General features: G+C 45.6%; 1 protein-coding gene across 1 annotated transcript; it reads right to left on the bottom strand.

The window, feature by feature from the left end:
- Window positions 1-2595: 2595 nt before the first annotated feature.
- LOC149362693 (uncharacterized) lies at window positions 2596-25854 on the bottom strand. Its single transcript, XM_089568356.1, has 6 exons — window positions 25831-25854; window positions 14371-14653; window positions 13524-13667; window positions 8713-8972; window positions 5042-6071; window positions 2596-2810 (listed from the first exon to the last, which is right to left on the bottom strand). The coding sequence occupies exons 1-6, from the start codon at window positions 25852-25854 to the stop codon at window positions 2596-2598; spliced, it is 1956 nt and encodes a 651-aa protein (XP_089424482.1).
- Window positions 25855-26249: the final 395 nt, after the last annotated feature.

A 26249-nucleotide genomic window follows, 5' to 3' on the forward strand; every position in this document is an offset into this window, starting at 1 on the left:
CACAGAGGAATCCATTTGAATGAAGTTGCTGATACCCTGGCGAAGGCATCTCTTCAAGGCCCAGTCGTATCTGTGCTTCCACCCAGCGCATATATTACCGCGGCCAGGTTTCGCAGGTATCTGCTCTTGAAAGAATTCGCAGCATCAGCTCTGACCTCTTCTCCCGAATTCCGTCATCTCCTTTACCCGTGGTGCAGTAAAGGATGGCGAACACGAAAGCTTGAGGTTTCCTTCACTCGTCTACGTTGTCGCGTGCCTCTTTTAAACTTCTACCTTTATAGATCTGGTCTGGCGGTCTCCCCATTGTGCCCGTTCTGCGGAGAACCCGAAACGATAGATCATTTCTTGTTGACCTGCCGCCGTTTCTCCTCTTTACGGAGCCGCCTGCTGGAGCTTCCGTTACGACAGCTTGGTCTAAGTCTGTCAGCTGGGGTTGCTCTGTCTCTTGGGGCTTCCTCCCTTGGGCACAGCAACTGGAATGTGCTCTCCGCCATGCAAAACTTCCTTACAGACACTAAACGGCTGCCGTCTTAAGCTCTGCTCTTTCTCATGATCAATATTTCTCTGGAATGAAAGCTTTCTGAAACGTGGAATATTTAGCCCCGTTCTCTATTTCAGTCACCGATCTCAAAGCATTTGTTTAACCTATTTCAATTACACATTTGAGATCCTTTCATTTATTTCCTAATTGCTATTATTATCATGATTATTTTATTTTTCCCCACCATTATTTTCTTGTTTAACATTTTGTACACCTATCAGTTGCCGCCTGTGTCTTGGCCAATCCCCCGCAGTGGGTATGCGCCATTTTCTAGAGGACAACAACAACAACAACAGAGCGCTCGCGCTAGGCGAACAGACAATGCGAACAGACGATACCAATAGACAACGTGAACAAACAACAGTCGGCTTTGCTCGGGATTGGTACCCATCGGATTAGTGCTTAATCACTAAAAAGTCCTGATCACAGAGCAGAGAGACAAGTACAGGGGGACCGTGCCGTAACATAAATGTCTCGCAATACCATTTCTTTCACCGCTTCATATGGCGTTCTCTTGCTTCCAACACTCACGCTGAACTCCTTCGCCTTTGCCACACACACTCTTCGTGAGCACGGCGGTCTATAGTCCAGAACTTGAGGATGTGTATTTTGTGAGCACCATGCACTGACGAACATATCAGTCCTATATGAACAGTTCTTTGACCACCACTTTCGAAGCGAGCACTAAAATTAGGTTGCACAAGGTTTCAAGTGTTCTTAAGGCACTGAGATTGCGCGCATATTTAGCTTATCTAGAAGATCATGCGCACGAATCGAGGAGGCGCTTTACCGGAAAAGTCGTGGACACCTTACCTTCACAGAGTCCCGTACCCTGCTTAGGTACTTGTCCGTGGTGGAATAATGAGATGTGTATGGCAAATGACAAGAAAACATCATAAAACAGTCCACAGCAGCCAAGTTGGTAGCGGTCAGCAGAGGGACCTTTATTGATAAATATGTGAGAAGAGGATTAGCTGCGCTCTAAAGTACTTAATTCTGCTTCTTAAGTCATTCAGTCTCACGGTGCGAGTATGGCGACCAAAACTTTCACTGCGGTAGCGAGTGGCATCATCACCATCCTATTGCATCAAGCCATGGTCCATACGGACTGAAGCTGTTTTCGTATAAATATGAACTAAAATTTTATTTCTTAATCATGATGGCTGATATCTGTTTTGCTGCTTTTACTTTCATATTTATGAAGCAAGAAGACAGGTCAAAAGAGTGACTCTAACTTCCTTGTTAAAAGAAACAGGGATGAATATGATTGTTGCGGTTCACAGCCTCAAAATAAAGTTGAATGTAACGTGTCTTTAGAAAATACGGGAAAAAACATGCCCAACGGTGGAGGAGAAAAATACAATCAGCTCTACGCTGAGAGTCAGCTTAACGAATGAACACATGACCAGCTCCACTGCTGGGCTCCAATAAATTTTGCTTGGCCTTAATAATAAGCGCTGGATTCGCTACACTTCCATCATTACAGGCTAGGCGTGAAACACGCGTCAATTATTATATAAGGTTGCGCAGTAAGGACTATTTCATGGCAGATACGACGCTCCATGTGAGAGCTTCACGAAAACCACAAAAGCCTCCCTAGCACGTTCCCTTGCGGGTTAATACCTTCTCTTGAGCTTTCTCTGGCACACTAAACAGCTAATAAAACGTGTAGAATCATCATTGTTACCCGTTTCGCCATCGACTATCAGTTTAGTTTCGCGTGAATAAAAACTAAGTCAAGTCTTCTGCGGACCTGAACTACAAACTCTTCTGCTAAAGCACGCGGTGCTGCAGGCTTGACGTATTGTTGCTCTTTCTACATACAAAGATGCTAACGGTCGACGTTGATGACTGTGTTAATGACAGACTAACAAACAACTCTTACAAGATCACCGTTAAGAAATATATTTAAATAATAATGAAACCTTAAGTATCACGGGAAGCATAATCGCTCAGCCGTTGCGCGCATACTTTTCCTGAGAAGGGTTTTCACTGCCGCAGGACCAGCTCGCTCCTCCAGTGTCCTCACATCCTCGAGCAACAAATGTTCAACCCTAGAGTGCTGTAATTTGCTTCTCTTCGTCTAATGTAGGCAGTGCTCCGGAAGTGGATACAGGCCCACTGTTTTGGACAGCCGTCGTAGTGTCTTTGCTCCTCGAGCAACGGCTGGCGATCCAGAGTCCAACGTTAAAGAGGAACGAAAGGAGAAGCATTCCTCCCATCGTTAGAAAAAGGCCGTCGTAGGAGCCCAGTTTGTCTCGGAAGAAGCCTGAAAAGAGTCAAATCACAGAAAAACATTCTTTCAAATGAAAACAGCAATAAGCATGCTCCGATTCAGGAGGAAAACGGCGCAAAAAACGTGCACAAACGAGACAAACACGACAGGACCAGCGCCAACTAGCAACTCAATATTATATATCGCACCAAACCCGCCTTTATGTAAGCCAACACGTCGTAACATCCGTGTAATCACGCACACAGCAGTAGAATAGATCACTGTAAGACTGTGATCTTTTGTCCACGTTTTTTGCGCCGCTTTCCTCCTGAATCATGAACCAACTAGCCCAAACTAGAGTTCTTCTTAAGCATGCCCCGAGTTCAGAATTTAGCCTTATGGTTATCCTTGCATCTAAAGTAAACTAAAAAGAAATTACAAGCATGAAGTAAGCCAAAGGCCATTGAAAACAAGGAAAGCACATTGGAATATGTCCTTTTTTATGAGCGGTATTTTTAAGTGAGTCATTAAGAGTGTAATCAGTTTTTAGCCGTAGAATAATTGGTTAGAAAGCACAAGAAAAGACATCGTCATGCCGCCAGGTGGATCCGAATGCACAGTGTCAATGCCGATCGTCCTCCCGTTTCGCACGCACATAGGACATAAGTGAACGGAAGGCGTTATCCCGTTCTGAATGCGATCGCGCCTGTCTTAGCCACGTTATTTTGATGAGAAACCGCACCTTCACTTAACGTGTACAGCAGATCAAAAGTTGATGGAACACAATGTTACCTAAAAAAGTTGTCATTGCCTTTGGCGCGCTCAGCCCGCAATATACCTATATAGGGCGTTTTACCTAAGATTTTACACAATTCTTAAAAGCAGGAATTTAAGTTGGAATACTGCTTTTTTTTGCATAGCATTGTCAGCGGTGTACTACATCAGACTACAGCTAAGACGTGCTATTTAACAGGCTGGTTAACTAATATTAAATAGTTATCTTTTTAGCTATTACGGCTCCTTAATTATTCGGAATTATTCGGAGGTGTGTAGCCCACTGTAAGTAATATCGGTATCCTTCTTAGAATTTCGAAATCGCGTTTGCCCTCGGCGCTCTGGCCGAAAAAATTTTGGCTAGATCGCGCCAAAATACACGCGCCTTTGAGAAGCTTGCAGGCGAAGCAATTTCTCCTGTGCACGTAACTCGCACAAATAGCCAAAATTTGTTAGACCACAGCCCCGAGGGTAACAGCGTACTCGAAATTATAAAAATGGGTGTTGATATTACCTACAGTGGGCTACAGGCCTCTCAGTAATTAAGGAGCATAATTCTCATAGTTAATAAGTTAAGTATTCATTATTAGTTAATCGGTCTGCGACTTAGCACGTCACAGCTGTATTCTGGTGTACTACGCCGCTGACAATCCTAGAACGAAAAACGCTCTGCTTTAGCTCAAAAAGCCTTTTTAAAAAAAATTGCGTAAAGCTTAGGTGAAGCAACCTGTATATGCGGCGTAAACCAGAATCTGTGAATCATACAGTCCGCCATTAAATATGAAGTAATGCTCTTTGGATGGAACAAAAATAAATCCTTGATGAGAGTCGCGTTTTATTAACTTTTTATAGCGTCTGTGCACGCTGTGCCTCACTAGGCAACGCATAAATAAAGTTCAAAGCCCTATAGAGCGCTCCTTTTACTGCTGTCGGCGCCTCTACATTGAAGCAGTCGCATTACTGCCTTTATGGGCACAGCTACCGCAGATTTCATTTACGGCGGAAACCGATAGTCTACAACTTGGTTTTTAATATGTAGCGCAAAAGTTACTATCTTATATGTCAGCGCTGCCGCGCTCCTAATTCTGTTTCATAAATTGAAAGTGGAAGGTAAACCTGGGGGTGAGAGTTGAGTAACAGTTTTTTTAAAGCCGTTTCCGCGTTAACACGACGCGCGATTTGCGACCCTTTTGCAGTCCTCCGCCATGCTGTCATGGTCTCTTAAATGGCGGGAGCAAGACCAGTCACAAAGCGCCCTTACGTGCGAGATTGGTCGGCAGTCCGGCCTCACATTTGCTGCTTCCATTTCAGGTACACCAAACTGTGACAAATTGTTTATAAGTGTAAATACTGAAACCCAGATGAGCATCTCCCGAAGTAAAATTCACGCCTCATGGTACTCCGCTAACCTTGATCGTATCTCGCAGGGCATATGATAGTTCTTGTTTCTTCCTGCAGTAAACAGGCTTGTCACGCATTCATACCAAAATACACAACACGTATACACTTACCTACCACTGGTGGCCTAGCAAAACTGCCTGTTGCGCAGACAAACGTCATCAGTCCGTAGGCCATTGGAAGGTTCTTTGTCCCTAACTCAGTCGACAGTTTTTCCGAGGTACCAACCACAATGTAGCCTCCAGGAATTCCCAGAATGGCGCATAAAGCCACGAAGGCAATCTTTTCTGAAACAAGCGGCATCAGCGCGGAAATAGCGGCAAGCATGACGTAGAAGAAAGTCAGCAGGGACGCGGTCGATGTCACTCCGTAGTCGGTCAGAAAGGGTACGAAGAACCTCCCGACGACGTCCATAGCGGAGGAGAGTGTGAGAGCCAACACGGAGTCGCTGACCGGCACGCCAATGTCCTCTCCAAGATCGAACATGACCGTGAGGAAGGAGTCCAGGAAGAAGGCACATGAGAAGAAGCTAAGCGTGTGAAAGTACATCCGCGGTTCGCACAGAACCTCCTTCAGGCTGCTCAGTGCTGACGTCGGGGCGTCGGCAGTCGTCCCCTGGACATTCACCTGCTTCATGTAATCAGGGCAAGGTAGCGTCTGCAAGTAGCCCGGAGGCTGAACGCTCGCCACCGTCGCTCTCCGCGAGAACTCGTCGCCTTCGCCCATGGAGACTTTTCTGGTGGCGAACATAGATCCGGCGACGCTCATCAATGTTCCTCTTCTCTCCATTGCTGATATCTTAGGTGCTGTCTCTGCGATCGAAGAGGCGTCGCTCAACGTCATCCTACCCGCGGTACTGCTCAATCTGCTTCGTCTAGATGCGACGGAAGACCGGTGATGTGACACTAACGTCTCTTCCCTGAGCGAAAAGTTCCGGTCGCTGGCCGAGTTTGACGAGGTTACTCCCTCGGGGACCTCAGGGACTCGATCCAGGCTGATCAGAGTGGTCCGTCGGTGGTTTGTGATGCTAGCTGCCGTCGATCGCCGCTTTCCGAGTACCGAGATTGGGTCGCTGGTGCTTTGACGTATGGCTTTATTGTCACTGCCCACCACACAAGTCCGACCAGCACCAGGGTTCTCGGCCTGCGATGTTTGAGAGTGCATCTGTAATGAATGCATATTGCCCCAAAACCCAATTTGGTAGAAAAAGCTTTACGAAGAAGTCGTAAAAACAAAACCCTTCTATTTCTATCATGCCGTAACTCTTTTTCAGTCTCTCAAGCAGATGTTGAGGACTGCATGAATGGCACTTCCGGACGTTTTCACAGAAGTAATAAGATAGCCCATGATGCGAGATATTTCTTACCCTGCAAATGCAAGTACAAAAACTGCAGACGTCGGAAACGACTTTTCCTTAATGTCCTATATAGACGGATACAAGTCAACAAAAAAGCGACCTTTCTCCATCAAAGGACCCGCTCCATCGAATGGCGTCGGCCGATCCTTATGAACCTCCTAGAGTGAGAAAGGTGGCATTTCAGGGAGGGAAGATACGATTGAAGGAGGGGACTATTCCCGACACTGCAGGGAGGGGGCTGTCCTCTTTCATCTGCCACTCTCTGCATTGTCACGCTGGCACGTTCATAAGAACCTACCGACACCATTGGCTGGAAGGGAGTCCTTTGCCTGGGAAAAGCCGCTTTTTTTTCTTTACTTGCATCCGACTACAATGCTGCTTGTTACTTTAACGTATTCGATTTGCGAACGCGACAGACCTGTTTCAAGTGAAAATATGCTCAACCAAGCTTTGCCCTCGCAATATTTTTATGGGCGCTGTACGAATACACGAATACCACTCTACATAATTTTTTCCTATTGAACCGATTGTCGTCTACCGCGTGGGAGCGCGCAAGCTAATTAAGAACTTGGAAATGTCTTCTGCCCCGAGTTATTGGCGGCATAAACAGCAATTTTTTCTAAACAATGAATGCCTTGTTGTTTAATATCGCCAACGTTTTCTTGACAATCACTGGAACATTGTACGCTTCCAGACGGCTAGGTATTTGGGAATTGGATACCTTGTGGTCGTAATATAGCGACCACATGCCAGTGTTGTTAACCAGCCTACCTTGGGAACTAAAGAAACTAGGTCTTTCCTATCACGTTTGTCTATGTTAACATACGCTAGTTTTTTTTCTTCTGCATTCACCTATAAAGCTCCGGGAAAAAAATAATCTGGCAAAGTGCAGGTAAAATGTTCCAATAAAAACTTATTTTCTGTCTAAACTTATTCATGCAATATTGATGGCGTATTTTCTAATGTAAATAATCACAATTAGTTTTTTGTAAACTTAAGTCGGCATTCTTGGCTGCCTTATGCATCATTTCAAAAGAGACCTATTCAGGTCAGCTAAGCGTTTCTTCATCCATGGGTAGTTCGTTAAAGCACCTAAAGACGATAGCTCGCTTCCGCACATTGCGATATCCGCTTTACGACAAGGATCTGCCGAAGGATGTTACTCTTTGTACATTAGCAGTCTGGAGAAAGGGCAGTTATTTATTAAGAAAACTTTTCGGTCATTTGCCGTCAATATTGGGACGAACTTGCCTTTTTGTCCAGTTAAAACACAACATGCGTGCTATTAGAACTGAAGAGTATTTTAAAATATTTCATAAGTTGTAGATAAATGCACGAGGAATTTTGTCCTCAATAGCCTTCGCGCAACCTTGCTTGATTGAAAATATTAGGTTTAAAAAATTGACAGATGATTACGAACGTCGGTAACGCAAAATTTGAGCGGAGCCCTTCACATCCACCTGCCACCGTTGTCACGTGACGTGTTACGCTGCTAGCCACCCTCCAGGATGTTCCCTTGGCAGCCCTCTTCCGGTTGTCCATTCCTCTGGAATTTCCGGGATTAAATCTAAAAAAACGCCCATGGATAAAAGAAGCAACCACAATTACAGGCGGATGCGAGAGTAGGAGCGCTGCGCCGTTACATGTGAGAAAGGTGGCGTAAGCCCTCCTCTGCCTAATCCACACATTTTCCCCGATAGAAGCTAAGAGAGGGCAAATCCAACAGTTGAGTCTTCAAGAATGAAATGTTTGTAAGCGGTCAAGTCCGGCAATCGCCAAGGAGCTACCAAGTCTTGGAGAGTCAGGATAACTGTGGTCAAAAAATGGTCCCTCAGCAGTCGTCCGGTGATAAAGCAATAGAAAGAACACATTAAAAAATTCATAGGGGCACCTAGTTACAATATGTGTCGGCAATACAATAACAATAGAGGCAGCTGATGCCTTTACCGTAAGCGACGTCACACTCTGTTTGTTGACGTCACTTCCATCGAGCAAATCTGCGAATTTTAAGTCCTATGACACATTTTTTCTCCCATGATACTTGTAATCCTATCGCAGACGAGAAAATGTAGTGCCTGTCTACCCAACAACTACATCTTACGTTGTTATTTTACGTTTAGTTCTGGCTCCAGTGTCCGTAAAGGTTGTTTCTGTCTTGTGCCGCCGCGGTGGCTCAGTGGTTACGGTGCTCGGCTGCTGACCCGAAAGACGCGGGTTCGATCACAGCCGCGGCGGTTGAATTTCTTTGGAGGAAAAATTCTAGAGGCCCGTGTACTGTGCGATGTCAGCGCACGTTAAGGAACCCCAGGTGGTTGAAATTTCCGGAGCCCTCCACTACGGCGTCTCTCATAGCCTTAGTCGCTTTGGGACGTTAAACCCCATAAACTAAACTAACTAAACCGTTTCTGTCTTGTCTAGTTCCATCACCTGAGGCAAAGCTGTCTTCTCCCAGGGCGGCTTGTGCACCAGGATTCCGAGGACGGGCACGTTTGCCATGCAGGCGCCCACCAGGAGAAACGTGCCCCGGAGCCCGTACTCAGCCAGCAGCCACTCCAGCAGTTTGGGAATGACCAGTGACGTCATCGGTGGGCCGGCCAGGTTCAAGCCCAGAGCGATGCCGCGAAACTTATCGAAGTACCTGGTCACCGCCACGATGCAGCAGCTGTTGGCTATGCCGTGTCCGGTTCCTTCGACAGAGGACAGCGCAGAAAGACGATCGGAGTGTGAGGAACATGATGATAAAGGCATTGTCGCATTACTTAAGAAGTGCATCAAAAAATAAAAAAGAGCAGGACTGATATTTCTTTAAGGTAGTGTGCATTGTTGGCCTCCACTTCAGAATTTTTGAGTCCGGATGAAACAGTGGTCAGATTCCATCCGGAGCTGTTACTCACGCAGGTATCTCTGGCTCACGTTCGTAGCCGTATGGGTCATCACTCAAGGGACGTGACAGGTGCTCATCAAGATAAAAAAAGGAAAGACATGACACTTAATTCTATCCTCCTGAAAAGTGTCATTTTTTTTTAACGGGTATAACAGAGGCAGTAGCGAGAGACACTGAAGTTGCCACGCTTTGTGTTAAGTCGCTCTTCTGGAGCATGTTTTGCTATTTCTTCAGCGTGTGACGTGTGCTGAAGCATCAAGTTTGTGTGCTCCCCGAAAGGTGCTATAGGATCCCTGCGGCAATGCACGCCAGACTTTTCCCCGGCTTCTTTATCCACGTCTGCTTTCGCTCTTCATTGCAACACTTCTTAATCCCTGCTGCAGAACTCGCCTAGGCAACAGCCTTGGTCCATGCTCACCTGATGTATTGTCATCAGCACCCGTGTCTCTTTTAACACGTTCACTGCGTCGTGGATAATTTCGTTTACTGATGCTGTGCGGTCACTAACACCAAGTCACACGCTAGAGCCTTGGGAAAGATTTTCTTGTGAGGTTTAAAAAGGAGGACCCCGCTATAAAATCTGACCCGCGGCTTCAGCATGTGACTGCCTTCGTGGCGGCACAGCAGCAATAAATGACCTGACTCGCAGGCGACCCACACCGCAGCGAACATGTTAAAATTGATGCGCCGTGTACATGACCCCGTAGGTAGGAGAAAAACTTGTCTATGCTATTTTGTTGAATTACACAACGACGTTTCTCTGACGATGCTACGCTTCCGTATCCCTCCTCTGGAATAATGTCGGACCCAGTCTGGTTTGTCTCTCCTCTCTGCGAATTATGCCATGAACTCTATTCAAGAAATCATGTCTGGCTCTTTTGCTGCCACCTCACCTCTTTGAAAAGAAGGTTGTTGGAGGAGCCCTTGCAGCATTTTGGCCTTAGCTTGAGCAGTCCGCTGTGGGTATCAACCGGCGCCACCACACTTAGGTTACCCGCAGATCTGGTTTTCCGCTGTTAAAATCTTTTGTTGGAATCTCATTGAGTGCCTTGCTAAGTTTTAAAATATTACCGCCCTTATCCGTTCATTTTTATTTAATTATCTTTGCTATTTTTTTTACTTTTCAGACCATGCTAAAGTTGAATTCGGATCAAACGGTGTTGCACTCCCGCGTGCGTTATGATATGCCTGATCTTCTTTGCTTGACCACGCACATATACGTACATTTAGATAACTATCCATGCCTCCAGACACTTGGCTCAGCTCCGCGTGTGTGCATGTGACATATGATATCAAGTTAATACGTTAAAAAAAAACGGGAAGGCGTTTTTGCAGCGCTCTCGCCTGGCGTTCAGCATGCGTATCTGCAAGTTTATTTTTTTCTCAACTGGGGGAGGGGGGGCGAGGTGGCGGAGGGATAGGTTGCATGAACCCATTTACTGCCCTGAGTTAAATGCAATTTCCTGGAAGGCTAAGATATCAAGAAATAAAAGTTTCAGAGTTGTTTCCCCTTTTATGTATTATTTTCTTCTGGACTTGATTTTCTCTCTAACACGAAGGCAGCTGAGACCCCAAAATTGTGCTGTTTTTAAGAGGAAGCATCGGGAGAAAGGTCTGAGGCATATGGAAGGCACAATTTGTTGATTTTACTTTATTTTATTTTAGCAGCAGGGGACGCACAAAGCCTGCCGCGGGCATAGGACGCTGCATGTTTTTCAACGACCGGCGCTACAGGGAACAAGTACAATCTTCCCGGGCAACACATGCAGTCCGGAAGAATCCTACTGCATAATTTGTTGCTCTCTGTTAAGATCGATACACGCCGAACTATCTTCCTACACAAGTGATGAACTCCCTCGGGCGGCGTTCGTCGATCGGTCGACGGCCAAAAGCTGGCTCGTGTATCTAGCCGAGTTGTTGTAGGATACAACTTGAAAATAAACAGCAGCTGTTAACAATGGGTGATCACTCTCCCGGTCCAATATACTACACTACTACACTAACAGCAACAGTAAACGAAATCAGTTTTTTCAGTATTTGACTATATGAAACCAGCTATAGGCATCAAGATTCTTGAGTTTACAATTTCTTCTTGTGATTAGCTTCCTGTTTAGCTTACAAGAAAAAATTTAAGAAGCGATTTCTTTTTTGTCGCGGATGAATTCAGTGTGGTGGTCGGGATTGTAGGCGGAGCTTCGTCGCTGGCTTATTTGGTATCCGACCATAGAAGTGTTCGCCGGGCGGTCGGCTACTTATCGGAAGCGGTGAGTGCAGGCGTCAGCGTGTACCGATCGGACTCTCTTTTGTCTCGGACTTCCGTCGCCCTCTTCAGACTCTCCTAGTGAACATGGCTGCAGTGAACATGGCAAGCGGCGCGCATCCTGTACGGAGGTTCATATTTCGAACATTACGCTGCACGTGACATCCGCACTTTCAATTCAACGTACTGAGACGTCATGATGACTTTAGTCTTATGGTTCCCACTTCGTTTTTATAAAGTGAATAAGTTTTTTTTTTCAACCAAAAAACGTCTCAGTTAGGCGAAGCAGCTGACTAATTGCCGAATAAAAATAGGACAAATTTATCTACAATTAATTTTATTATAGGTGACTTAACACTAAGCGGAAGCGCTGAGAAAGCAATTCACAGTCAGTCACTGTTTACCTATTGCAGTAACGCGACCATTTCACTTCAAAGCGTGGACCAGGTGGGGTCCCGCTTCAGATCGTGTGGGAACATTGGAGACTTCTTTTTTTTTTGTTTTGTCGCGTGTGGTGCAGCGGGGCGCGTGCTCTGGTTGCGCAAACTTAATCGTGAAAGTTGAGTCCACGTGGGTCGGCTATTAGGCTTACGGCGAAAGCCTGAAAACTCTGCGATACCCTATCTCTGATCACTAAGAAGGGTACAGTAAACTATAACGGGATGCCGATCAATAACAGAGGAATCGATAGGGGTGTGTTATCTTTCGCACGCGTGAGCGAGCAGGTCAGCGGCCGTTTACAATGGCGCGGAAACGATTTGCTCGGTTTGAAATCAGTACGCCAGGTGAAAATTATTGTTTATATTTACGAACAAATCAATGAAAACAGATATAAGACAAAATGACACCCACGAAGCCGGAACGTCGAACGCAAGTTCTTTGTTGTTCGTCAATGGGGCTGCAGTCGTTGACCGTGACTTTCAAAGCCTTCCACTGTAAGTGCGCTTAATGTATACCCATGAAATAACACAGAGGGAAATGCCCTCTAACTTTTGCATGCTGCTACCGGCACCTACACGTGTAAACAAATAAATTAGCGTCGACATCATCAAGCAGCGCTTCGAGGTACAGTCTTTGTCAAAAGTAACCAGGCTGCATAGTTTGCTTCTAGCTCGTACAGTGGAGCCCTTACATTTTCCCTGAAGCTGAAATGGTCATTAAGGGTAAGGACTGGGGGTCTTCCTACCTTCCAACACGTTTTGATCTTTAGGAAAGCTACAAGCGCTCCACTGTACAAGCTAGAAGTAAACCATACAGCCTGCTTACTTTTGACAAAGACTGTACTTCATGTTTAAGCCTCAACACATATACATACCGAACAGAGATGCGCATAGTTTTGTACTTCACTGTGCGTACTGCAGCTGACTCTTTGTTCCTTTTGAATACAGGGATGCTGCCTAGAACGCCTTCCGTTTCCCGAGGTATGGAGGACGTTATGTTAATAGCGCAGATCACTCCGCTTGTTCATGCGTTCCTTGACAACAGGGCACATTTCAGCTCTTGCACTTTTTACCTGCAATTAGTCTGAGGGTGCATTATTCGATGAACACAATACCAGTACTACATAAAGTGAGTTAGAAACGACCAGCTGCAAGGCGGGTGGTACTTCTCTGTTCTTAATTTAAAACCTGCATTATGGTATTAACTGCAATGGGGCGCCTGTGAAGGTTACCACAGAAATACAAAATATCTATATGTCATGCAGCATTCTCTCTCATTTAACACCGTCTTTAGCGCTCATTTGAACTCGTAGTATTTACAATCTTTACTACTTATTGGAGTCATTTATTGATCTCAGTGACCAACAAGGAGTCCTCACGCTAGTACTAAGTAATACAAAGCTGTGCCATGAGTGTCACATGTTTCTCACACATTCAAAGACGTCGTTTGCTATTATTTGGACATGGCCATGAAATGTGGTTCAGACTCCGTTCATTTGCCGTGTAAGTCCTTAGCTGCATATCGGGCAAAACTACAAACCCGCTCACTGGTACATGTCTTAATCTAGCACAAATCCACGTAAAGCCTAGAAGTTTTCAGGTTGTTCGAGGATGCACGCTTTTCTTTTGCTGACAGAGGTCTCAAGCGACTTACCGGCCACAACTCCCACTGCTAAGACAACGAAGAGCGTGGAGGTGGCAAGGAATGACACGGTGCATCCGATGCACATCATAATTCCGCCCATGATGAGAGTTAGGCGGATCCCAAAGCTTTGAATGAGTGCTCCAGCCACGAGACCTGAGCGACAGGAGAAAAAAGAAAGAAGACTCGCGAAAAGTGGCGCATGGAATGCATTTAAATAACCGACTTGTCTTGAATGTGTTTTAATAAATATTGAACACAGAAAAATTGCCGTTCCATGACGTAAATCTGCTTTGTCATAAAGCAATGTGCATTGCTCACTCTACTAAACGAGTTCAGCAGAGCTGTCTGAGAGTTGAAATAACGTGTGAAAACAGAATCTCACGTTACTATATTCGCACTCACTCTAGCCTTCAAGTCTACTTATTCCGTCCTGATCCCTCTTCTGCCGACTGCCTATTCACGTGCGCCAACCTGGAGCATTCTCCTTTACAGGGCCAGAGTCACTATCCACTGGATTCGTACGTGATCCTCCCCCTCTGTCCTGGAGGGCATGGGTACAGTCGGCTCAGCTAAAAGACGAGTTCGTCTTTCAGCTCCAAGACATGCATACGAGAGGATGTGGCGGTTTGTTTTCAACAAGTGGGGCTGGAGGCGAGAGCAGCGCATAAGGAGGGCTCGTCTTTTGAAAAAGGCTGATTTACGGGATCTTTCAACCACTGCAAGTCTCGAAGCCCAAGTGCAGTTATGAGCATATGAATACGCTGATTTCAATATTTTAAATACAGTGAAGAAGTGCACCGTCCGCATGCTCTACAACACGGTGCTGGGACTGAGGCGGAGAAGGAGTTTCATTTACCGGAGAAGCAGTAGAATCCGGCGTACACAGAAGCAGGTATAGATGCGTCACCACGGCTCGTGCTGAAGGTGTCCATTATCGGGTTGAAGAACATCCCGGTGCAGCGGTAGAAGCAGGAAGATATCAAGTTTATCGCGAAGCAGATTACAGCTATGACCCAGCTAAGCCTTCCATCGGGGCCCACCGCCGCAGAGCCCTCGCAGGCGGTTCTATTTGAACGCCACTGGTCTTGGCGCTGGGGCTCGAGGCCATGGCCATCGGCGTTTGGGGAGTCTTTGTCGGCCTAAAGCACACACACACAAAAAAATCAACAGTGTGAAACATAAAACATGTCAGCTTTTCGGAGAAATTCACTAAGATAGGTGCCGAGTGTCTTGGTAGGACTTAGCCGACATGTTGTCAATGGACAAAAATGCATTATTTCGGCTTGATGTCTTAAGATATCTTAACTCACCAGAAGAGTCGACCTGGGAAAAATCGGCTTGCCGGATACGACGTGCACGCTGTTTTGAAAATTTAGTTGCCAACGGCGCTTCGCATAATCTCATTGTAAGCTGTCACGGTTCTCGCCCTCGCCTGTCGCGGTGCCGTCACATCGCATTCCTACCGATTGCGATAGGTTCGCGGCATAACTACAGCTGCTCGTGGCAATGCAAATGAATTCTGTGGCGCGCACGGTAACAATAGTGAACTCGCGGAGTAAGGAATTCAACCGGAGAGTTTAAGCGAAGACGTTCGGTCGCGAGCCGCGCCAGCGACTGTTCGAGAAGCTTGTCAGCATCGTCAAGAGACTGTGCTTTAAGGATCTTAATGTACTCTAGAGACGGGAAAGTTCAGCATCCCACGAATGAATTGAACTTAAAGAACATGAATTTCGACAGACACACATGCTGAAATTTCTTTACTGGTTTTTCACGCTATTGTACCGCCAAAATGAAGTGCATTTTTTCGGTGACCTCGACAGAAAAAAGCCTCCGAAATCTTCATGATTCTGCGACATGTGCACAACGATCTCAAAGCTGCCGCTCTGGTATATCGCACGAGATATTGTGCGTGTTTCAGAGTTTTTGCCCATTTTGAAGAACTTGCGTACAAAGTATGGTAGGGTTTTAACTTAGTTAAACCGGGTAGGATGTACGGAAGCTTTCGCGCACAGATGGAGGTTCATGGAGAGGACGACGTGCAACGCACAGCGCGAGAGTATGTTGTAGATTAACAAGTTTGTATTTGCTATGCACCCTGGCCAACCCACCGCCGTGGATATGTGCCATTAAGCCTGAGGACATAATCATCATCATCAACACGAGGCGTGATCGGTTGCACCGATAGCATAGTGCTGTAGTTCAGTGACCAGCGAAGCTGATCTGTTCGCGCCTCCGCGGTTGGGAAACCCAGTCTCAGCAATATTTATTATATTCCTGGAGATTGGCCAACGTCATTCTGAAGGTCATGCAAGGCAGTAGATTATTGGTTAGGTTGTACCGCAGTGCTTTAGCACTAATACAAACTTACAGGCTCGTTTGCTTCTACCGTATAAAATCTACCACGTGAGCTGGTGCCATCAGCGCATCTTGCACCGCTGTGAAAAAAGGTCTGTGAGGACTATGGAAAACTCCCCGCTGTTTAGAGATACTTGCGGCTCGTTTCCTCTCATTTGTTTTGCGTACTGTTTGATTACACTTCTATCCAAGTTGAGTAATAGCCCGAAGAGCCTTTAAAGTATACTATTAGTTACTTAAAAATAAATTACTTTCTGGCGATTGCTTCTTTGTGGCAACATATTCAAGGTTGCAGGCTGCCACCATTCTATAGTGAGAAGTCAAAACTTCCAGGAACTTCAAACTTCACGAACATCTCTGTGCATCAACAGACAATAGCGATACTCCAAACAAGGAATCAGCTGTCAACGTTAGCTGAAAATCCAGCCACACAGGCAGCGGAGTTTCAGTAAGGCCGCCACGATGGCAGCGAATGACGTCTTACAACTTGAAGTAAAAACACCGTACCGATTCAAGAAATGCGCAGTCACAATACACACGCTTAAACAGGGATAGACGTGATCACAAGAATTCTTTAGTCTTGAAGAAAACATAAAAGATGAAGCACATAGACAACCTGCGCTGAAGTTTGCCGTGCTGATTCCAGCGCCATAACACACAGTCTGGAGAGAAGAGCAAGCCGTTTTTGGCGCAACCATGGTGCCCTTTCCACGCCGCCTGTCCGCGCTTAAAGGCATAAGCATCCCCGCTCTCTCGAAGACGCAAGTGGCCTGAGTGAGCTTTACTAGGCTACGTTGAGAGTAGCTAGGCAAAGAACGTTATCAGCCAAACGCAGGCCACTAATCGCTGAAGATATGGTCTTGTGTTTGTAGCGACCCAAGTGATTGACGACTGCAGTTTTTATTCGCACAGTGGAAAAATTTCGGCGCCGGCTGTGCACTGTATGCTATCGAGTTTGAGTAGGGTTTCTTGTGTTGGCATGTACTGTATGAACTGTTTGAGTTTCTGCTCAAGTGTGCCGATGTGGTGGCGGATTTGCATTTTATTTTATTTCTCTGCCCAGCATTCGGCTCACAAGGGAAGAAAATTTATTCATCCGCGCCTGTTCTGCGCACAGCCTCACGCCGCCGCCATGAAAATGTCGACAGTTCGAAACAATTCCTTGCACGCCACATACGCGTGAGGGCTGCGTGCGATCCGATCTATTAGGCACCGTTTAGCGTACAAAGAGGGTTCGATTTTTCTTTGGAGCTCACTGGCGTTCGACTCAGGAGATGACGAAGCTGTCTGATCAGCGCTAGATTTGTGCAGCGTGGCACATGTGCGTATATAGCGTCTATTGTATCAGGACGATAACCCCCGCACGAGAAATAAATTGCGCACATCTTGCAGTCAGAAGGTCCGAAGAAGCGCAGAAACCGGCGCGGGCAAGTTCTCGCCAGTTTTCCGAACTAGATGTCGTCATGAGTTTGAGGCTATCTGTGATAGCGTTGAACGATGGCATATCCTGGAGATTTTAATAAAGAGGTAAAGAGACTTCGTGTTCAAATTAGTAGCTTATAGAATCTAGCAGCAGAGAGGGCCGCACTCGTTAACTTGATACAACCCATTACAAAAATTGTCTTGCTGCTCCTACAGCTTATCCCACTTGCCTACGTGGAGTCCCTGTCTCGCGCGTGCGTCCAACACGACTTTCTGTTCTAAGCTGCACATTTACTGCCAGATGACTCGGATCTCTACCAGTTCTCTCCGCCTCTTCCTTGGATGTCCCTGTGGCTCTTTCTTTTGATGTCCATGCCTGACAACCTTCTTCTGAAATGTATTTTATACCTTCTCGCGACTTGCCGAAACAGGCAGCCTTGGCTTATGTGGCTTTTCTCTTATTTCCCGTGTTACAAAAAATACGGTTCACACACACAAAAAAGTTATTTCTCCGGTGTCCTATCCTCCTCCTATCCTTTCCAGCGTCATGTGGAGGGGGAGGACAAGTTGCAGAGGCACCTGGAGAATTTCAGAAACTGAAGCTGCTCTCGTAGAAGACGTTCGGCGAAGCGAACGACGTCATCGCAGTCTAGCAGGGGCCTTCCTGTGTGTTGATCGGTACCTCACCATTTCTTACATTCTTAAAAAATGCAGCGCTGGTGCACGACGGACTAGGACAAGAACTGGACACAACTGCGCTGAACAATCAACTTTATTTTCGAAGACAACTGAACCTCACTTTTTATACTGTGACAGAAAGTGCTCACGCAAAAGAGGCCAAAGATACTCACGTGCAAGGTTATACAAAGAGGAAACGAGGTAAAACCATACGAGTCAATATTTTCCTATTCGTTACCCACAGATAAGTATACAGGTCCAAAACAGACAAAAAAGGGGGGAGGGGGCGAAAAAAATCTTTAAAAACATGATTAGTGATGAAAAACTAAACTACAGTAATGTGAATGAGAGCTAACAACCAACACGGCTAATACGGTGAGGAATAAAAGTGGAACAATAAAATGGAGTAAAAGATAACAAATGACATGGCTCAAAGGTGGCTGCGTTAAATGCGCTAAATACGATTAAAACTGAGAAACCGAGGAATGCCTGGGAGATGAAAAACAAGAAGACCAAGGGTGTCACGTGTGTGGAGACCAACAGACAAAGCGGCTTAAGACGATGAAGACAGAGATAAAAGCATGATAGCTTTAAAACTTCGAAGGAATTAAGGTGGGATGAGAACAAAATTAACTCCGGTGAGGTGGTAAATAAGCGCGGAAACCCAAGGTATGCTGAGAGTCGTATTAAACATAGCTCAATTTCTTACAGTACCGCCCGTCGCCGCTTCAGGTTGGAACAATCCTTCAAGACAGTATCTCCAGGACAACGAAATTCAGCGTCGGGTGGAAAATTTTTCTCGTAGGTGTCGCCGTGTCGGACGCAAAACGTTGTGGGCACACGATGAAGAAGGTGAAGTCGCCACTCACATGCTCTTACTTCATGAACTTCTGGCAATCGAGCAGATTTTGGAGAAAATGTCTAACCACGTGTCGGAATTGGCTTAACTTCACGAACGCTTATAATAACGGTGATACAGAAGAGGTTCTAAATATGAGATGAAAACAAAAGACGATAACGAGCAGGCTTGTCGAATAAACGGTATAAGTCGAATACCTTTGGTTTGATAGATTCAGATCTTGATTTGTGATCAACCGTATAGTAGATGTTGTGTGTGTTTTTTTCTTTGCAGGTATAATAGTCCGAAGGAATACATCACCAATATTAATATGGTCCAAGGCCGGAGGCGCCACATCGCCATGCACTTAGCCAAACGTCTTTGCAAGGTCTATATGCAAAAGCGAAACGTCCAGCCTCATGCTTTTGTCCATCCTCCAACACCAAACGAAAAGCTTTTGCTTGTAGGTACTGCTCTCACAGGTGATCATACAGACCAAGCTTATCTCATGCGGTCTGTTGCAGAATTTTTTCTCTATGTCCATAACGCAGGCGAAGGCATCCGAAAATTTGTAGCAATGGAAGTTCGGCTCTTGAGGTTACTAGAAGTGCCGTGTTAAATGGAAAATTACCGGTTGGAATACGGCAGAGCAGAATTTTGATGTAATCGAGCTGTTCGCAGCCTCGAAGGGGTCCAAGGTAGTTTGTTGTACCAAGCAGGAAGGGTGGGGGGGGGGGGGTTCATGCACATCAAGAGTACTGCCAAGAGCCAAGAAGAGAACCGAGGAAGGGGGCTTGGAACTCTCCCCGGATACCTGTCCGGCTCAAAGTATGATTAGACATGGTCATTTAGAAAGTCTCGATGATGATTGCGAATTTTTATGGCGCAAAGGCATCTGCGGCCAAAGAGTGCCGTGGCACAAGGTGTTTTTGTCTTCTTAAGGTGGGGTCAAAGACTCATTTCCCAAGTATTTCACGCTAAAAAGCCTAGCACCAAGCCAGGGAAAAGCTTGTATCCACTGTATCACCGGTGGGTACTCGGCGGCACTGGGGATCGAACCCAGCACCTCCCGAATGCGAGGAGGATTCTCAAACCACATTTAGAATGACTTCTGCTTGCAACAACTTCGGGCTCTGCCGCAACGACACGTGTAGTTTGGTTGAACTGGTATTCGAGGCAGATATTCTCGCCCTGGTATTTAGTTAAGTGGCGCACTGATAACATGTGTCGGCACTTTGGGTGCCCTGGCACCTGCTGCACGAAAAAACACGTGATGCTGCGTACTAGAATAACGCAAAGGGGCGGGGCTTAAAGTAATGCCGCCGTCGTCACCCGTGACCCTTCGCGTACTGCGTCATCCTTCGTTGTATTATTTTCAGCGTTACGACTGGCAGCGAAAGCGACAGGCTTGTTTAAAGTTACCGTCGGAGCTGGCCTTAGTCAACACAATCCTGAATATCTGGCTGGAATGCGTCGGCGACAGACGGATTTTCTTTCCTTACGCGCTGGTTTCACATGAAAGAAAAAAAAAACATACGGGCGGTACTTGGCGTCTTTTTCCTGCGAGATTTTGATCCCTTGAATGAATACTGAAATCTGTTGCTAGTTATGTCGAGTGAGTTCAGCATAACTGCCATTTTACCAGCAGAAGAGCTCAGGTTCCGGAGCGCTGCAACGGAAATAAAAGAAATGCCTAACAGTTGGCCCATCTTTTAATGCATAGCGTGATCACTGAAGAATTACACTAGTCACTTCCTGCAGTGCACATGCAGACAGGATTCGTGGCAGCGATAAATCTTTGTCAGCCTTCACGCAGTACGTGCAACGTATGAGACCTGACAAGGCACTAAATAAGCAAAATATCTTCTTAAGTCTGGTTAGCTTTGGGATCTTTGTTTGGAACTGCTAGTTAAAAGACACCCAGTGCGATGCGTTCGGTTCTCTGCTTGACGGATTAGATCGCAGTTTAAGTTTCTCGGATTAGTGTAAGAGCATTAAAGAACGACGCAGCGTATAACACAGCATGCATGCAGCCTCGTAAATAAACCCTTATATCTCACTGCACGTTCGTCTTTACAAACATTTAAAAATGTTTTCCCAGTGCGATTAGGCTGAACCAACTGAAACGAAACAGTCTTTATGTGATTGGTTTAAGCCGAACTATTTTCTTTTATTAAGAACGTCAAACGCATCATATTTAAATCTGTCGATAAGCGTCGCAATATATTGCTTTGCAAAGCACGCTTAGGTAATAAAAAACGTGTAATCTCAACAACTCCTTATCGAATGATTCCACTGGACAGTGAGCTAAAGCGATATTGCTTTAAGACAAGTTCTGTAAAACAAAAATCCTATTTATGCTTCGTTTTGCCATGGAGGCATTCCTACATTTAAAGTTAGGTACACTTCACTTCTGCTTCTCTCAGTCGCATATTGCATACTGCATTAAGAACCGTATTGACATGTCTGACTTATCTTGAACCTGTGATATATAACAGAAAGATATTAACGATTTGTTAGCACTGTCGCACTTGGCACTAATAATTGTGTTTACATGTCTCACTCAGCTTGAATCCGTGATGTATTACTGAAAAGAGACTAACGATTTAGTAGCTCTGTAGCACGTGGCACATCGTCTTGAACACTATTCATAGACTCGTAAAAAGTTGACTTAGCAATACCGTGTGACTGCGGCACAGTCTTACAGCCATACAAAACAAGGCATATAAAGTATTCCCACCAACTATATTTAGCTCCCCCAAAATAATGAATAGGCTGTCTCCGGAGTGAAATTTTTAACATTACTATCGCAAAACGCCTGCGACCAACGGCGTCTGAAATAGACAACGGTTAAATTCTGCAAAAATATCCCTTACAGTATTCTTCAATCATTATGCATCAAACAAAATGATGAAGAAATAGTCTTTTGTTGTTTTAACCATGGACGAACTACGCCTAAAATAAAATAAAATGTATAGGTTTAAATGTTTCCCGCTATCACTTTGTTGCTAAAGACCTGCATGATGTGGTGACTTTTGTGTATAGTTGCTGCGGTTCGGAGTCTGTAATGCTCTGCTTTCGAGTATACGTGCGGCAAGAAACACTGATATTCACGTTATCACGCTAACATTGTCAATGTATTACTGAATGTTAACAATCCTATGAGCGGTTAGTAAGCTTACTTTTATTGTTATGGTTACACGCTTTGTAATCATTTTTTGTATTCGTACATGCAGTCTTTCGCACTTCTCATTGATATTTCTGCACATGCACCCGTGGACTACCCTGCAGCTCTGGATCCGATGAATTTTATATACGTAGAAGGCTCATATTTTATAAGCCTTCTATATATAAGCCTTTATAAGCCTTCTTATAAGCCTTATAAGCTTTTGAATTTTATATACGTAGGAAGGCATGCCGCAGTACCATAACTTGTGTAACGTCTTCAAATGGAGAAATAGTTGGCTTAAATGGCAGCGTTGATGATTTAAACCTGAAAATAACCCTAAATATTTCAGGAGGCTTTCGTCCGCGACTGCTAAATTTGGTTGCAGTGCTAAGCGCTATACTCAGAACTGTGACTTCGCACGACGGAGTGTGTGAAAAGCCGCCAAACGTTAACGGCTCGATAGTGCAGCTGGCAGTAGCCATGCTTCACGTGTATATTTCTTTTTTGAATTCTTGGAGCTTCCGAGCGAGTCTCATTACGTACATGTGACGCCTGTTCCAGCTGTGATAGCGGAATGTCGCTTTTGTTTAGAAGAGCTGTCCTTAAATGTGTAACCGTAAAAAAAAAAGCACGAGAGCGTCATTTTTCTTCCTCAAAGGCTGCATATAGCCACTAAAAACCTTCTAGTTGTCGAGCCTTCGGAGTCACACTTAGTCGTCAAAAGGGCGCGAAGCCCAACCCGATGACATTAATATAAAAAACACACTCAACGTTCTACTCCTCAGTCCATATTTTTGTTCACTGCTTTAAGCTTTAGGCTGCTGCTACGTCGAGCACATTACAGTTCTTAGACCCACACAAAGTTCTGTTATTCTGTTCATGCATCGAACACGAATCAAGTTTTGATGGGATCATTCTTTTCTCTAACAAACTCGTAATCGTCAATATCTCTCGAGCTTTCAGGTATCCTAACGCGGTTTCTCCTTATTCTTATTTTACATTATCCTTGCGCAATACAGTGTCGTCCTACGCTATGCAGGAGCCATGTGCATATTTTGCGCTATTAGGCAACATAAGTTACGTGCTTCTTTTCCGCTTCTGAACATTTTTTTAACAAGCTCTTCTTGATCACAACAAACGGGTACTGTAGTCTTCGTATCGGGGTTAAAGCGCGTCAAAAAGTAAATACTCTGTTGGATATGCCATAGAGAGAGATAGAAAGAAAAGTGGTGGAGGAAAGGCAGGGAGGTTAACCACAAGAATGTTCCGGTTGTTACCCTGAATGTTACCCTGCACTAGGGGAGAGGGATGAGAAGGGCGTAAAAGAACAGGAAGAAGTAGAGGAATGCGGTCCGTGGCAAGCGCTACAAGCAATGGCACAAGCACAGAAAGTCACAGGTCGCCACAGCTGCAGCTTGAATACCTTGAAGGCTGCCGAGTGCTGCGACTTCAGTAGAACAGATCGATAGTCCTGCACCCCTAACAAGACAGTCAGGCAGCGCAGACGTTCCACTGAGAAGAAAGGCTGCTTGCCGTTGCAGCTGATAATGCGGATGGATGACAACGTAAGGCATGCCGACTTCATCTTGGAACGATGAGGCTGGAGGATGCCTCTTTGATACCTATTGGAGAGCTACAAACACTGCATTGAACAAACCCAGCATCTGCAGTGCATTCTCTGCAGCTGGCGTGTGCAAGCTGGGAAGCAGCGCACGCATGGTATTCACGATTGTCTTCAGCACTGCAATTACTTATTCGTCTGCGACTTCGGCCGGTTCCTGACCTACTGCCCGACCTGCAGAAGACTCAGTCCACTTGGTGGGCGGTGACTGCTCCATCATTCATCATTGAGGGTGTGCTGTGCTTCGGGAGCTATGGTCAGGTAATTGGTCAGGAGTTTGGGTTTGTGCCTGACTAGCAATACGCTCGGGAAAGCTGAAATTGGCTGTCGCAAGCTTAACTTGGAGATGATAGCGCTCGTCACTGCAGTTGCTTACTAACCCTGACACACTAAAGAGGTCGCACTGGCTAGGCGGCGCTGCCGTTCCATGAATGTGTAGCTTTAAGTTCACAGTAGTAGCCGCTCAGGCACCGACAGATTCTGGACGCCACTGTGAACGAATAAGGACGTGTGCCTCATTCAAAGCCTCTCTCGCCCGGCGGCAAGGTGTCATACATGCGCGAGAGCTGCATCCCAATGGGCGCTGGAACTCTCTCGGACATCGTGCGGATGTCCTGAAAGTCCGCAGTACGTCCATTGGAGTTTTAATGCCCATTGAGATGCGACATCTGCGCTACTACAACGCAGAACATGCCGTAAAACAACTAAGGGCTTTATAAAAGGCTGGCTCTACCGTTTACCGCTGTGTGACAAGTACGCTTCCCTCACTACTGAAAGTGCCAGAGGTCTTCGGGTGGCCCGGAAATATTTTGTGAGGTAGCTACAGTAGTTAATCTTCGTGCCCCACCCCCGAGTAATTTCATGAAGCGCACGCATACCACTGCTAGTTTGTACACAGCACGCGAGAAACGCTGATGCCGGCTATGCGCAATGCGGGGCAGCATATAAATGCCTGAACGAGTGAACATGCGGAAAGACACGGGAGAGTGGGACTTTCAGCAGTGCCACCGCCGTGTTGTTCAGTGGAATGGCACTAAGGGGCAACTGTAGCCAGAGGTGCGGCGGTCAACTTCAAAAAGTTTTATCTCACCTAAAATAAAATTAAAACACACTGCGATAAATATCGCTGAGCAAAATTATGATAACAAAAGCTATCAGTTGGGTCCCATTTAGCATTGTTTTCATTAGGAACACCTCGGTATAAAATTTATGGCCGAATAAGTACACAAACGCTAATTTTCGCAAACTCTGCATGTTTTTCTATAGCAATTAATCTGGTGTATTCTAATTTAAACATTTTTGACAAGTCATATATGCACCAGAAAATCGATTAAAAGCTATATATCACCGCGTAAACCGCATAGCTTTTTAACATTGCCGAAACTGATGATTTTGGAGCTAAAATAATGAACTAAAGACACACAAAAATTTTTACTGGCAATTTCTTGCTGCGCGATACGAAAGTCCAAGCATATGCAATGACCAGAAAAACGTTAGAACATTAAAAAAAATTTGATTTTAGGAAATTCTTATCAGAAAAAGTCAGAAGGCTCAAGGTTCGGTTACACTACACACAGATACCCCCGAAAGCAGAAGATTGGACAGTTGTCGCCATAGCTCAGTTGATAGAGCATTGGACGCGAAATTCGGAGGTCTTGGGTTCGGATCCCACCGGCGGCATGTGCATTGTTCCTTCTTCTGCTTTCTAATCACTTATGTTTAAAAATGATTGCGCTACTAATTTCCCATTGTTGAACACCGCAAATTAAAAAAAGAGAAATCCTCTGTATTCCTTGGTTTCGGTGTCGGCTTCCGTCACGTATGTCATAACGAGCCCCTCTTTTACGTTCTCTTGCCTGCTGGATTGCTTGCAGGTGAGTACTTACTCGCTGCATAGGCAAGACGACGGTTTACGCAGGCGCACTGCTATTATTCGCTCTTCAGTCAGCCTACAGGTCAGGCTCGCGCTGGTAATTTTCAGTCAACAGCTTACGAGTCACGAGCGAGGCAGTTTGGACATGGCCATTTTATGGTTCGACGAATTTACCCGATTTAATTAGAAACTAGAAGCAGGATTTTCAAGCAAGCGGCTTCCTAACTGACTGATATTCCCATAAAGTATAAATTTATCCGAGCAGATGAAAACGGCACATGAAGTTAACTTGAAACACGCGCGGGATTCTGAAAGACGCATCCATCCACCTCCAAGTACATTTCGTTCGAGCTTACGTACCAGACTCCAGCTGTAGCTGCCCATTGCTCGTGTGGCCTCGGAGTGTCTTGGACGCAGCGCGCACAGCCTCTTTCACAAAAACATCCCGCCTTCCTGAATCTATCCTCGTTGCTTGCCATGTGACTTACAACGTCACTGAGCATGAAGGCGAGTCTGTCTTCAGGTGCATCGCGCCGAAATGCGCTCCGCCTGCGTCGCCTAGGCACAGATGTGCAGCGTAGGCGTCCTGAGGCCTCCCCTTTCCTGCAAACTTCGTTAGCGAGCAGCGAGTCGGAACATATGGTGAGACGTCGACAATGCAAATGCTTGCTCCGCTAAGTCATCGCTGAAATAGACACACCGCACACGCACTTTCTTTCTTTCTTTCTTTCTTTCTTTCTTTCTTTCTTTCTTTCTTTCTTTCTTTCTTTCTTTCTTTC

This window comes from Amblyomma mixtum, chromosome 2 (genome assembly GCF_055824585.1).
Source record: "Amblyomma mixtum isolate Tamu chromosome 2, ASM5582458v1, whole genome shotgun sequence".
Lineage (NCBI taxonomy): Eukaryota > Metazoa > Arthropoda > Arachnida > Ixodida > Ixodidae > Amblyomma > Amblyomma mixtum.